This window comes from Rhincodon typus, chromosome 23 (assembly GCF_021869965.1).
Source record: "Rhincodon typus isolate 14 chromosome 23, sRhiTyp1.1, whole genome shotgun sequence".
NCBI classification, from domain to species: domain Eukaryota; kingdom Metazoa; phylum Chordata; class Chondrichthyes; order Orectolobiformes; family Rhincodontidae; genus Rhincodon; species Rhincodon typus.
The window spans coordinates 38,026,238-38,039,775 of NC_063354.1; the positions used below are offsets into that span (position 1 = coordinate 38,026,238).

General features: G+C 38.5%; 1 protein-coding gene across 3 annotated transcripts in view; it reads left to right on the forward strand.

The window, feature by feature from the left end:
• Window positions 1-13,538, forward strand: part of gas7b (growth arrest-specific 7b) — a 413,304-nt gene that overhangs the window by 170,544 nt on the left and 229,222 nt on the right. For all 3 annotated transcript variants that reach the window (XM_048610959.1, XM_048610960.1, XM_048610961.1), the window contains exon 2: window positions 11,952-12,072. In XM_048610959.1, coding sequence (XP_048466916.1) covers window positions 11,952-12,072 — 121 coding nt within the window. The remainder of the gene's footprint in view (window positions 1-11,951; window positions 12,073-13,538) is intronic.

Consider the following 13,538-nt stretch of genomic DNA (forward strand, 5'->3'; position numbering starts at 1 on the left):
TCTAGACCTGAAACGTCAGCTTTCCTGCTCCTCTGATGCTGCTTGGCCTGCTGTGTTCATCCAGCACTACACCTTGTTATCTCAGATTCTCCAGCATCGGCAGTTCCCACTGTCTGTGAGTTTGAGAAGGAGTCTTTCACTGTAACCTCAGCTGGAGTGAGAATCGAACCCACTCTGTTGACATCACTCTGCATTGCAAGCAAGCCATCCACCCGTCTGAGCTAATGATAGGGCAGAGGAGTTAAAGGGTGGATACTTCATAGTTGGAATCAGAGGAATGGAATGTTTGGAGGGAGGAGACTTTTGGATTGTTGGAGGTAACCAAATTTGGAAATCAGTAATTTTTGGACATAGAGTGCTTTTAAATACTAGAATTAGAATTTTAAATTTGAAGCTCCACATGTGTAATTGATGTCTCTGGAGTGGTATTGTATAGATGTGAGAAAAATGATCGGGCCGGAGACTGATCGTGGGAGTGGGAGAAGAAACCATCAAAGCCACCTTTGACTGTAATCAAACGGATAAAAATGTGATCAGATAAGGTCAATCCTATAGAGCTGAACCCTGGAGGCAGATGGTGTGGTTTAGCATAGAATTGGCTGTGGGCTGGGTGGAGTGGGTTAATGAACCGTAATTGCAAAGAATGTTGGTAGTGATTAGGGTCATTTCAATGTGCAGTCACATGAGATTCCATTGTACATCATGTCATACCCAGTGTATAAACCTGAAAATGGTATACATTTCCCTGGAGTCATCCAGTTATTTGTTGCAAGAGTTCCTTTCCCCTGATTTTTTTTTTAAAAGTTGGCAGTCATATGTTTATATGGCTTGTCAGTGGATGTTGAACTTCTGAATATGGGAGATTGGAGAGATCAGAGATGAGCGATTCCAGCTTAAGTTACAGTTCAATATAATTGAATGTCAGCATCCTTTTTTGTCAATATTCAGAAGGTGCCAGTTTATGCCATATTTTTGTCTTCCTTTTTTTATATAGTACACAGTTGTCTAAATATTTTTTTTTGTTCTGTAATTCTAAGGCAATGTTAATCAATATTGCTGATTGCCAGTCTTCAAGTAGCATTTTCTAGTTTGATTTTTAATGAAACAATAGATGACTGACCAAATGGTGTCATTATAATGTAAAAGAGTAAAATATCTGAATTCAAAATCTCGTACAAATGAACTGACGGAAATTGTTCCCTGACGTCTCACACGCTGATTTATTCCTCATGAAAGAAAGTTTGCATTTTTTGAAGTCTGCTTTTTTTTTCCAAATGGTAACCTTGGAACTATTTAAGAAGGGTTCTTACAAACATTCCTTTTGAAAAACAAGGAGACTTGGCTCAGAAATTTAATTGTGAAGCAATCTATATTTTTCTAGAGAGGGAGAGAGAGACAATGCCACATACCATATTAGTTAAGGTGCATCTGCCTGACTCTGGCATAAGTCACCTTGCTCACTCAGATTTTGGGCTTCATGTCAATTTCCAAGTCCTTTTTGTGAAATTAATTGATAAGTGATTGATTGCCTTCATGTGCATTCAGCACAGTCCTATTAAATTGAGATGTTAGCAGATTTGTAACCCAGCCTGTGCCTGGGTTTGATCTCAAAGCCAACCTCCTGTCCTTTCTTCTGACCCCACTACCCCTTTTGTAGCCCACATCTCTCCCACACTCACCTGTCTGCTAGGTCCCTTGGTGATCCTAGGTTCTCCCTGAATAAAACACAGGCTGCAGTCATTGCTCACTGTGTGGCACTGCCTACTGAAGAGCTATCAGCCTCTTGCTGATAACTCTTGATGTTTGTTTGTTTTCACAGCTGGGGTGCTAAACCCCGGGGAGAGCTAACACTGGCCAGGCACTTAATCCAGTCAGATCTCTTCCGTAAGTGACTTGACTGGCTCTCTGAAAGGTGGCTGCACCTGGGTAAATAACATTAAATTGCACCCACAAACTTAATTTGGAGTTGAAGCTTAAGTAACTGGAAGAGGTTACCTGGGATGGCGGGGTTCATGTATGGAGGGAACTGTATCAGTTAGGATTGTATTCACTGGGGGGAAATCTTGTAGAAACCTGTGAAATTCTAACAGGGTGCATTCAGGCAGGATGGTCCCAATTAATGGAGACTTTAGAACCAGAAGTCAAAATCTAAGGATGTGGGGTAGGCCACCTAGGTCTGAGGTTTGAGATGAGAAGAAACTTCCTCACCTGGAGAGTGATGAGCCTGTTGAATTCTCTGCCACAGGGTGGTCGAGGCCAAAATGTTGAATTTAACTTTTGGGGACTGAGTTGGATGATCAGCTATGACTATATTGAATGGTGGTGTAGGCTTAATGTTGAATGGCCTACTCCTTCCTCTTTTCTGTGTTTTATATGTTGCCTGTTTTCAACCTGCAAAGTACTTTTTTTGATTTTTTTTTTTTCAGTCCTAAAAGTTTACCTTCTCTGGTGTCTTGCACCTTTTGTCAGTTCTATTGATCTACTCTTAATAATCTGATCTATAAATGTCATTTCTTTCTTTGTTGCACAGATATGTTTTGTCCAAATGGTGCAATAAATAGAGTGGAATTCTTTGGAAGAAAAAGTCTCACTCTCTCTTTGTTCAAGTTTTCTTACCAAGTTGCCAGTTTTTACTTCTATTTCATCTCCATGATTTATTAATTTTCAAAAGCCCAGTTTTAGTTTTTGAAACATTTTTTTTTGTTTGCTTTCCAAGCTGCTTTCTCTTTTCTACTTCTACTTAGAAATCTGAAATTTAAAAGCAAAACTCTTTTTTTTTAATGAAGACCATGTAACCACAGTTGATTGTTGTTAAAAACCCATTTCGTTCAGTAATGTCACTTTTTAAGGAAGGAAATCTGCCATCTTTTACCCAGTCTGGCCTACATATGACTCCAAATCCATCATAATGTGGTTGATTCTCAACTGTGCTCTGTACAATTACGGATGTACTAGAAATGTTGGCATAGCCAGTGATGCCCACATCATGTGATCAAATTTTATTCCAATTAATCTTTCTTTTCTTACACCCCACTTCTCTCAAATGTAAGCTTTTTGACTGTTCTTTGCAACCTTCACAGTAGCCTCCATTCTAAGTCTTGGTACTTTAACTAGGTTTCTCAATTTAAAGGAAACTTGAGCATAAGTTGAGAAGAATAGTTATCACTGCCATTGCAAACTGGTCAAGTTGGTAATTCTCCAGGATTGTCCGTTTACCTCTAGAAATAGGGAAAAAAAAAAATCTCTTTGATACTTTGATGTGAAAAATTATGGAGTCATTTTTTAAAAAATGTATTCTTTGAATTTTGCTTCAATATTTTGTGCTAGTGGGTTGGGTGATGGCTAGAGATTGAGATGAAATCTTCAACACTTTGGCAAACAGTGCCAATCTGACAGCCAGATGTAATTTATTTTGCATCCTTGTAGGCATAGAATTGGCAATGCAGATCCTCTGCAATACTATCATAATTTTAACCAATTCTTATGTACTGGCACCTGCCTGTATATGTTCCTAATTTGATCTGTTTGTGCAAGCAATAACACTTCAGATAATCTATTTATAGTGATCTTTCTTTCTCATTATTGATTTAGGGGTAGGGCAAAATACTGCGGATAAGTCCTGAGGCAGTGGGTGGAATTTCCCACACCCTCGAACAGCATTGACAATGGCAAGAAAGTTGGGAAAATAGCATGGAAATGGAAATGGAAAAGTCAGATTCTCTATATCGAGGAAGATGCATCTGAATTTCTGCTTGGGTTAAGTAGCATAATATAAATCTCACTAATAAACATTTGACTATCTTATTTCCGTACATCTCATTTCCATTCAGCTTCCAAGTGTTCTCTTCTTTCCAGAGAAACTAATGTTGCCAATTCCCAACCTGAGAATCTGAGCAGTTACCTGGTGGTAGTAGCTTGCCAATTACTTTCCTGAGCCTTCAGATAATTGTCTTCACAGTCATGACTCTGGTGTTCTCCACTATCACCCACCAAACCACCATCCTCACCCTATGTCTGCTCCTGGACCAACTCTCTGCTTCAACCCTTAAGGATTTCAATTTGAAATGCAGGGAACTTTTGTGACATTGAGGTTGCTGTTTATACAGGGGCACGTGCATGCCCATGTACGCACATACCAGCATATATGCATACACGTATGCATTAGTCGAGCACGCACCTACTGTCTATTAACTTGCTTTCTGAGCACTCGCTGACTTCGCTTTTTACCGAGAAGCTCCAGGCTCTGACAGGCATTGCCTTCAAGTGCAGAAGAGGAGGCAGGCAGCTTGTCACATTTCTGAGCACTGATCAGTCAAGGAGGTGGATGTGTTTCTATATGGCACCATGTGACATCAAAGCCACACCTCCTGCATGTGCTAATGGCTTGTGTTGCCATAAAAAAAGCATGCACTTCAAACAATTGACCATGTATGGTAGTCCAAGGGGAGCAATCCTTTAGCGGCCCACAAGTGGACTATGGTCAATTATGGAGTACCACCATAGTCATTCAGGAGACTCATGTATTCCAGTCCAGGAGCTGAGCCATTTCTTTTATTTTACACTAAGATAAAGGGTGATAGTTGGCGTAATGGAAGAACGGTTAGTGGTGATACATAAGTTGGAGAGGCAATGAGGTATTCCAGTGAGTGAGCATGACTAATATGTAGTTTGGGAGGATGAGGTGGGTGAGCGTGTCGGGTGAACATGATGTATGGAAGAATGAGGGTTGTAGTCCTTGAGCTGTTGTGCAATGACTGTGTGTGCAGCATCAGAGTTAGTGAATGGTGGCCTTGTGAGCAAGAGGTTGTATGGATAGAATAGCGACATCTAGTCTTGCAGATCATGGAAGATCTTTAACCTTCACTGCACTGAGGTTGGGCTGCTGACTAGTCCAGGCTGACGGGTGGTGTGGTCCACCTTTCTGCTGCTCGGCAACAAATAGCACTGCCCTTTACTCTACCACTCCATCAACAAAGACCTCCATGACATCTGCAGTGCTGTGGAGCTGCAATATAAGTGTGGCCCAAAGGCGTGAATGTCCCCATAGCTCAGCAGTGGTGAGCACCTCTGCTTCTACTTCTACACAATTCCATGAGATGGGCAATTAGGAATTTATAGTGGTCTGAAACTGTCTAGCCAGCAATGCCCAAAATCCATGAATAAAAGTGTTTTTCTTTTTCCAAAAAAAAAGTTAGATTAAACAATATAAACCTGCATCCTCAATGCCTGGAACTTCACTTCCATCGTGCAGAAAAAATCAAATTTATAGCAAAGTACTCGTTATTGCTTAAGCAGAAGCTTATGCATTACTTAAGTCAATTGCAGGATATTAGTCATTGCATAATAATAAAGGCTGAGCAAATACATGTGTATAGAGGAATAGATATGTGACCAAAGGCACAGTGAGATAATGAAATGTTTCAAGTAATTTCTAATTTGATTTAACATTCATTATTTAAAAAATGATCCAAAAGTTGGGTTATTTAAATATATGGTTTAAGTATATGGTGGTTTTAAATACTAGTTTAATCAAGGAAAAATCACAATGAACAGCAAATTTGAAAGTACTGCTATGGGTTTAGCCAGACATTATCATTTACATCTTTAATCATGATTCAATTAGCAAAATAAATCTTTATACATTGATTATTTACAAAGGAGTCTTGTGCAATGGTAGTGTCTCTTCTTCAGGTCCAGAAAGTCTGTGTTCATCATGTCTGAACAAATTGATTAAAAATGTTTTAAGAGGTTTTTTGTTTTACAAGGAGAAAATCAAATGCTCATTATTGATTTTGAAAGTTTTTTTTTTGATTTTGTAAGAGCTGCAGTTATTCAGCCTCTTGCATATTTCAACTTCTTTTTTATAAGCAGCCTTTGTGCACTGTGTGTGTGTGTGTCGGACAATATTGAAAATATTGATAAACTTTGCAGGAACCCCATGTCATAACTTCAAAGGACAATATTAACTACACGACAAAAAAGTTATTAACCTAAAATGGCAGAAAAAGACTCCTAAATTAGTTAAAACCATTATATAATGCTTATGTAAGGTACACATGGCTCAAAAATCTGATTTACTTACCTGACCCCTCTTACAGAGCAATGTCTGAAAAATCTGTGTTTTCTTGAGTGAAAAGACCCTTTTTTATGTGAATAAATGTTGTTTTAAGAGTTTCATGACCCAGCAGCAATCTTGCAAGCTGCATATCGCTGTGTATAAGTAGCAGTGCGGATGGAGTTAGTCCAGACTGCAATACCCCCTTCCAGAAGACCTACACTGCTCTCTAGAATTAGTATCTCTTCAGAGCACCTGGGCATGAACATAAAGAAAGTAGCTTCATCCTTCCTTCATTAATGTAGCTGAGATCAGAGCTTGGTCGATCTGTGGTCACAATATATACCAGTGTTTGACACTAATGTGTTATAAATTAGTATTAATTTGAAGTCTAAGCTTGAAGACCATTCTTGACTTTGCCTTCTCCTTGAATGGTCTGTTTGAAATCCAAACTCTCTTGGCATCAAACCACACAATACAATCTGAACAGTAGCTACTAAAGTTTTTTTTTTAAACACAGTAATGCTTATTTCTAATGCCTTACATATTAGAATTGCATTGTTTAACTCCTTTCAACACAGAATAAGGATCACAGAACCAGATGTAGAAACTGCCCCTATGTTTATAGTAAAAGTTTTTTTGGTTCAATATATTTGTGTTGAACATGTAACATTAGAATAAATCTAAACAAGGAAAAAATAACATGAGACGTTTCATTTTTTTATGTAAAAGCTGTTGTCAGGAAGAATGTGACTCGTGAGTTTGGTGTAAAATTCGTTGGCTTCCTGTATAAACTGTGGAAATAATTTACTACTTTCCGTAGACCTTTTTTTTTCTCTGAGATACAAAACCTTCCAGTGTCAGCAAGTCTTATCTCTCCTTTTTGAATAAATAGAACATATTATTGGACTTGTCATTGTGGCCTAGGCTTATACTTTGGGCACAGGTTCATATCTCACTACTCCTGGTGGAATTTTAAATTTAATTAATAATTTCAATTCCTAACACATCCAAAATTGAAAGATTTGATTCTGTCATTTTTACCATGAAAAAGTCATTGTTCTAACACTTACCTGGTTCATTTAACCTTTCTTTTGAGGGAAGAAAATATGCCAACCTTACCCAGTTTGGCCTACATGTGTTTCCAGATCCATGGCTGATCTTAGCAAGCCACTTGATTGCTCCAACTAGGGATGGGCAACAAATGCTGGCTTTGCCAATTATACCAAGATACAAAAACAAAACTTAGAAATTGAAGTTTCTTTGCTTCCCATTTTGCTGAATAAATGTATTAAGAATGAGAAATATTATTTTATTTTGCTGATGCCTCGTCTCTCAATGCCACCATTGTTTGTTTGCTGTTTATGTCCGGCCATTGTAAAATTCATGGACTTCATGCAACTCGGAATAAACCACTTGTGGTTCTAAAGTCCGTTTGTTTCCAAGTATAAACCAATTTGCATTTGAGTCATTAATATTATTTGTTCCTTACGGAGGTACAAATTACTGCCAGTGATTCCAGATAAATAGGTTGAATTTTCCCTTTTGAATGGTTACTGATGGTGTACCTGGACATTAAGAGGTCCAGCAGTGCCAGAAGACAGCTCATACCCTCCTCCTAAAGGACAGTTAGGGATGGATACTAAAAGGTGATCTAGACACCAATGTGAAAGAGCAGATATTTAATTCAACTTCAGTTTATGAGCAAGTTGCATCTTATTTGATGTATACTGGTTGTATCAGCACTTAGCTTCAATCATGTGAAAAATGAAGCTAAAATACTCATTATTGAAGATCTTGCATTGCGTAAATCAACTAAAGAATGTAACAAAGTCGTCTCTCATCTCCTTTTCAAGGAAGGTCTGTCAAAAGTACAGTTAGGATTGTAGTTCTGAAGTTTTGAAGAACAGTCATACTGGACTTAAAATGTTAACTGTTTCTCTCTCCACCTCTTGCCTGTCAGATCTGCTGAGTTTCTCCAACACTCCGTTTTTATTTCAGATTTTAAGCATCCCCAGCATTTTTGCTTTTTACAGGTTTATAACTTTAGTTTTCCCCTCCATGGTCTGCATTGGATCTAGTCTTTCACCTGATAGTTGATAGGTCTGTTACAAGCCTTTCTGGATTTCATTAGAGTTGGATTGCTTTGAACTTCTAGTTATGAGCAATTTTTTATAAAACTTAATTGAGAGATATTGAGAAGGGATATGTTGTGTGCATGTGGGATCCTATTTCATCGAGTGAAAGAGAGGACTGTATTTGATTTATCATTCACTACCTTGAAACATTTTTAAGTACTTCGGTACTATTCTGGAGGCATGATATAAAAATGATTTCTTTATTGGTTTAAATGTAATGATTGAGTCTGATGTGCTTTTGTTTTGTTTTGGAATGCTGCAGTGCTGATCAATTTCAAAAGAAAGCAGCAGGTTATCAGGATTGATGAATATTCCAACTTTGGAGCTACTATATGAATTTTGCAACTGAAAGTTTATTGAAAGAAAAACTGTCTCTTCTAACCAGTGTTCCAAAACTGACTGACTCTTTTAAACAATGCTATTGTATTGGGTGATTTTAACTTCTGGTATTGACTGGGACGAGTTCTTTAGTGCCAGTAGTCAAATAACATGCTTAACAAGTAAAACCCGTAACTGTATAACTTGATGATGATCTCCAGTAATTAATAGGTTTATTGCATGTTTATACTGTTAATTAATTTGCATATTTTCCACTTTTGTCCTTTCCTGCAGTAACCTTGTGTAATTTTCTCTTATTGCCCTCTGCCTCAAACTGCTGACTCCACCATTTCCAAATTCACTAAAGTCCTTTTAGGGAAGGAAACTGCCATCCTTACCTGGTCTGGCCTAAATGTGACTCCAGACTCTCAGCAATGTGGTTGATTCTGAACTGACCTCTGGGTGATAAAGGATGGACAATGAATGCTGCCTAGCCAACGGTGGTGTCATCCCATTAGTGAATAAAAGGAAATTGGATCTATACCATCAGTTGCCAAGCCCCACATTCTGGAGCTCGTTGTTTAAACCCCGCTACATCTCCACCTTCTCTCCTTCACAATCCGTGTTAGTACACATCTCTGCACATGCCTGTGGTCAGCTCCTATTATCTCTACTCTTGGTTCATGGTCAGTTTGTACCATCTACATCCTGACATCTACCAACTAGAAATGCCAGGGCAGCAGATGCATCAGATCACTAACACTTGCAAGCTCTGCTCAATCCTGATTTAGAGCTATATTTTTGTTCCTTCGCAGCTGCTGGAACAAAATCTGGGATCTCTATCAGCGCTGTGTGGGTTTACCCAAGCTAGAGGTTCAAGTAAACAGCTAACTATCACCTTCAAGGAGTATTAAGAATTTGCAATAAATACAGGCCTACCAGCAATGTCCACTTCCTGTGAATGAATGAAATAAGAACAGTTACAGTGATGTGTAGTGCTTTGGGATGTTTTTGCTACATAATTGATCATGGTATATAAATGTTGCTGATTGGAGCCAATTCTTCAGCTGGATTGCAGATGCTAGCACTGCTTTCTCAAGTAGCTTTGCTAACACATGACCATAAGAAATGGGCGTGCTTTGTCTTTGGAAGACTGTGTAAAATGGACATACAGTTCAGCTGCCTGTTGGATGTCATTCCCGATAAATGAAAATTGGGAGAGATGTGTCCTGGCTGACCGAGTAGCCCTGAATCAGTATTACCCCATATGGTTTAATGGGGGCATTGAATGTGATTGGCAAATTGGCACATCTTAATCCTGTCCTCATTTTTGGTTAATGCGTATACATTTGTGAGCAGAGTTTACTGGATTCCCTCTTTTGACCTTTCCATTTTGTGGCTAAATTGCTATGACAACTGTAGCACCCCAAATGCACCAGCAGCCGTAAAATAATTCAAGAATCAAAACTATGATCTTCTGGCCAGGATAAGTTTGTTTTTTTTATTAAATTCAGTATGATTTACAAAGATTGTCTTTTAACCTATTGTAATTACTCTGTCACAAGAAGAACTTGAACAGGAATACAATTTTATTTTTCTACATTGATGTTTGCCCAACCTTTTACACATGGCGACACATTTCAATTCTTCCAAAAATTACACTAGCATTATATTTGAGGGTACATGATAAACAGTTGCATTTCTTTTAATTTTACCAATGAAATACTTTTTCAGTATAACCATTGTTGTGATGTAGGTAACACAGCAACTAACATGTGGACACACAATCTCTCTCAAGCAGGTTATTTTGAGATGTTGAGATAATTATTGACCAGGGGTCTGAAGAGATCACCCAAGTTCTTCTTTTGAAATCATGGATAGTTTATCAAGTAATTATTCTTAAGAGATTAATGTTCAGGCTACATTGACTCTACAAGTTCTATTGATGTCACACAGCTGGGTACCATTCTATTCTACAGTTTTTGCAGGAGAGAAGATGTATCTGACTCGCTCCTTAAGGTCCTAGTAATGATCTTGACCACATGTAGTTGTACTTAATGCTGTCATGCAATAAAACTTTTGGATTGTTTAAGGGCACTGCTTCTTCTGGAGAGAATGCATGGCGGCGTATCTGCCTTTTAGTCACTAGACAGGCCGAAGACACTAGAGGAATGGTAGCAGCAAGCTGCCAGAAACAACCTTTTTCTCCATATCTTGCACTGTTAAGTGCAGGTGGCAAATACAACAATGCAATTGTTCACAATTGCCAGAAAGTACACTTTAAAAGGAAATCCAAAGAGCAACATTTTCAACATGTAGCACTCCTCCCCTGCTCCACTTGGAACATAAGCCTTGATTTTGCGTTTAAATTTCTGGAGTGGGAATTCTGTAACACCTTTTCTTAGCCAGCGTTCCTGAGGAAAAATTGTTTTGACGGCTGATTTTCCCAGTGAGTGTCTTAGGGACTCCCAATTACAGAATGATGCAGAACAGAAATAGGCCATTTGGCCCATTTGTGATTCTGCTAGCTGTATGAAGGAGCTCTCCAAAGTTTAACTATGTTCCATAGTTCCCTTGGCCCTGCATTTTTTTTTTTTTTTTTTTTGTTTTCCTCAAAGTTTTCTTTAGCCAATTCCCTTTTTAACAATTTATGGCTGTTGTCTGCACTTACCTGGTGATGGGCAATATCTTGAGCTTCATTTTTTTTTCTTGTTATTTCTGAGAAAGAAATCAGGGAGGTGTGTGTATGTATTTAATTGATACTTCACCATTTTTGAATCTTGGATAGGTGTCCTTATGAAGAAAGAATCATTCCTCATGTTGTACATACATTTTTTTTAAAAAAAAAAGCTTGCAATTGAATACTGAATTTCACAACTTCAGGCTGTCCCAAAGCACTTAACAGCCAACTATCTTTGTTGTAATGTAGTCATTATTGTATATGTTTCATTGTTGAATTAAAATTTATGATGTAACACCAGAAGAGACTATTAATGGTGAACACAGCAAACTCTGCCTGGAATAATGGGAATGGCTGTTCAAAATAACAATAGAGCATTTTTACATAAAAGCAAAACTATCATCTAGCATGATAAAACATTAGCAAAGATCAGACAAAATGATGCAGTCATGCCAGAGGGGAGCTTAATAATATAGTGATGGAGTAATGCAGAACTAGCTATATGCTCCACTCTCTGTATTAAGCAACCATTTGTTGAAGGTGCTGTGTCTGAATTGGTCAACATTATTCAAATCTTTTAGATTTTAAAATGTCTTTGGTGAAAGTTGCACTAGTTGCCATGTATTAGCTCCCAAATCTGGATGAACTTGTACATATTTATGGACCCAAGCAGATCCCGTTGCTTACTGTGTAGGAATCTGTGCATTGTTTGAATACAGCAGTTTGGAAATAATTTCATGCGTTTCTTTGTCTTTAACAGAAACCTACGTCAGTAAGTCCACAGACAATTGAGGAAATGGCTTATGCTCCTCTGCCGCAGGGCTGGCAGTGTTACATGTCTCCTCAGGGTCGGAAGTACTATGTCAATACTTACACAAATGGTAAGTCCCATTAAATGATGCATTAATCACCAAGAATGTTTAAGAAATAGGAAAACACTTGGACTGAACAGGTTCATCCTGTTTTCATTTGAGTTTGGCTTGGTCTAGGATATGATTCTCAATAAAGTGCTGCTCTGTGAAACGTGAAATAAGTAAAGGAATAGACCAAATGGCCCATTGAGGTTACTTCATCATTCAGTGTGGTGATGGCTGATCTTAGGCTTTAAATTCCACTTTTCCACCTGATCTCCCCCGTTGCTGGATTCCCTGAGAGAGCAAAAATCTTTGTCTCAGCCTTAAGTGTATTCTCTGGTGCACCTACAGCACTATGAAGGAAGGAATTCTAATTAAGATTGGTAATCCTCTGAGTGAAGAAATTTCTCTTCATGTCAGTGCTAAATGAGTGCTGAGATTGTGTGCCTACTTGTTCTAGACTCCCCAGTCAGGAGAAACAACTTTTGAATGCTAATGACAATTCCAGGCAATGTGCCTAGACCTCTCTCTCCTTTTTTTTTTAATTTTGTATTCTTCCATGTGATGCGGGCATTGCTGGCAAGGCCAGCCTTTGTTACCCATCCCTCGTTGCCTTTGAACTAAGTGGCTTGCTAAGCCAATTCAGTCGACCACATTGCTACGAGCCTGGAGTCATTGTGTGAGCCAGACCAGATAAGGATTGCAGGTTTCCATCCCTAAAGGGTATTATTGAACCATTTGGATTTTAAGGCAGTAGACAATGGCTATGCGGTTGCCATAAGACTTTTAATTCCAGACTTTATTGACTTTAAATTTTGTCATGGTGGATTCAAACCCATGTCCCTAGACCATTAGCTTTGTTCTCTGTTTAAAGCTTTAGCTAAAGTTTGTAGCTCGGGTTGTGGGTGAAGTTGTTGACTTGCTCGCTGAGCTGGCTTGTTTTCGTTCAGACGTTTGGTCTCTGTATTTCAGTGACATTGCCACTATACTAACACCTGCTGTGTAAGCCATACCAAGGCAAAAGTTTTCCTTTGTCAAAGGTTTGCCAATCTTAACTGGAATTCCTTCATTCAGATTGCTGTAGGTGCACTAGAGAATATATTTAAGGCTGTGACAAAGACTTTTGGCGGGGTAGCGGTTGTTTTCATGGGATGATTTTCATTTTCCTTTCCATCAAGTGAATTTCTGAAACTTTTCAAATCCCCATACCCTAATATTTTTCATAGTTGTGCCTGTCCTCAAAAATGATTATGACCAAAGCTTGCCTGACTTAAAGCTGAAACTCTGCAGAAAGGCTCTACATCCAATTCCAGGACAAGCCCTTGATTTCCAGAGTATCTCTTTTTTTTTTATTCAAGTAGTTATTACATTTGCCTGATGTGCAAAAGTCACCTGTTCTGAACTGGCCAGAGAAATTGAATTCTTTACCTGAGACAGCAGTGGAGACTGTTATTGAACATGTTCAGAAATGAGTTAGACTTTTGTTTCTCAAT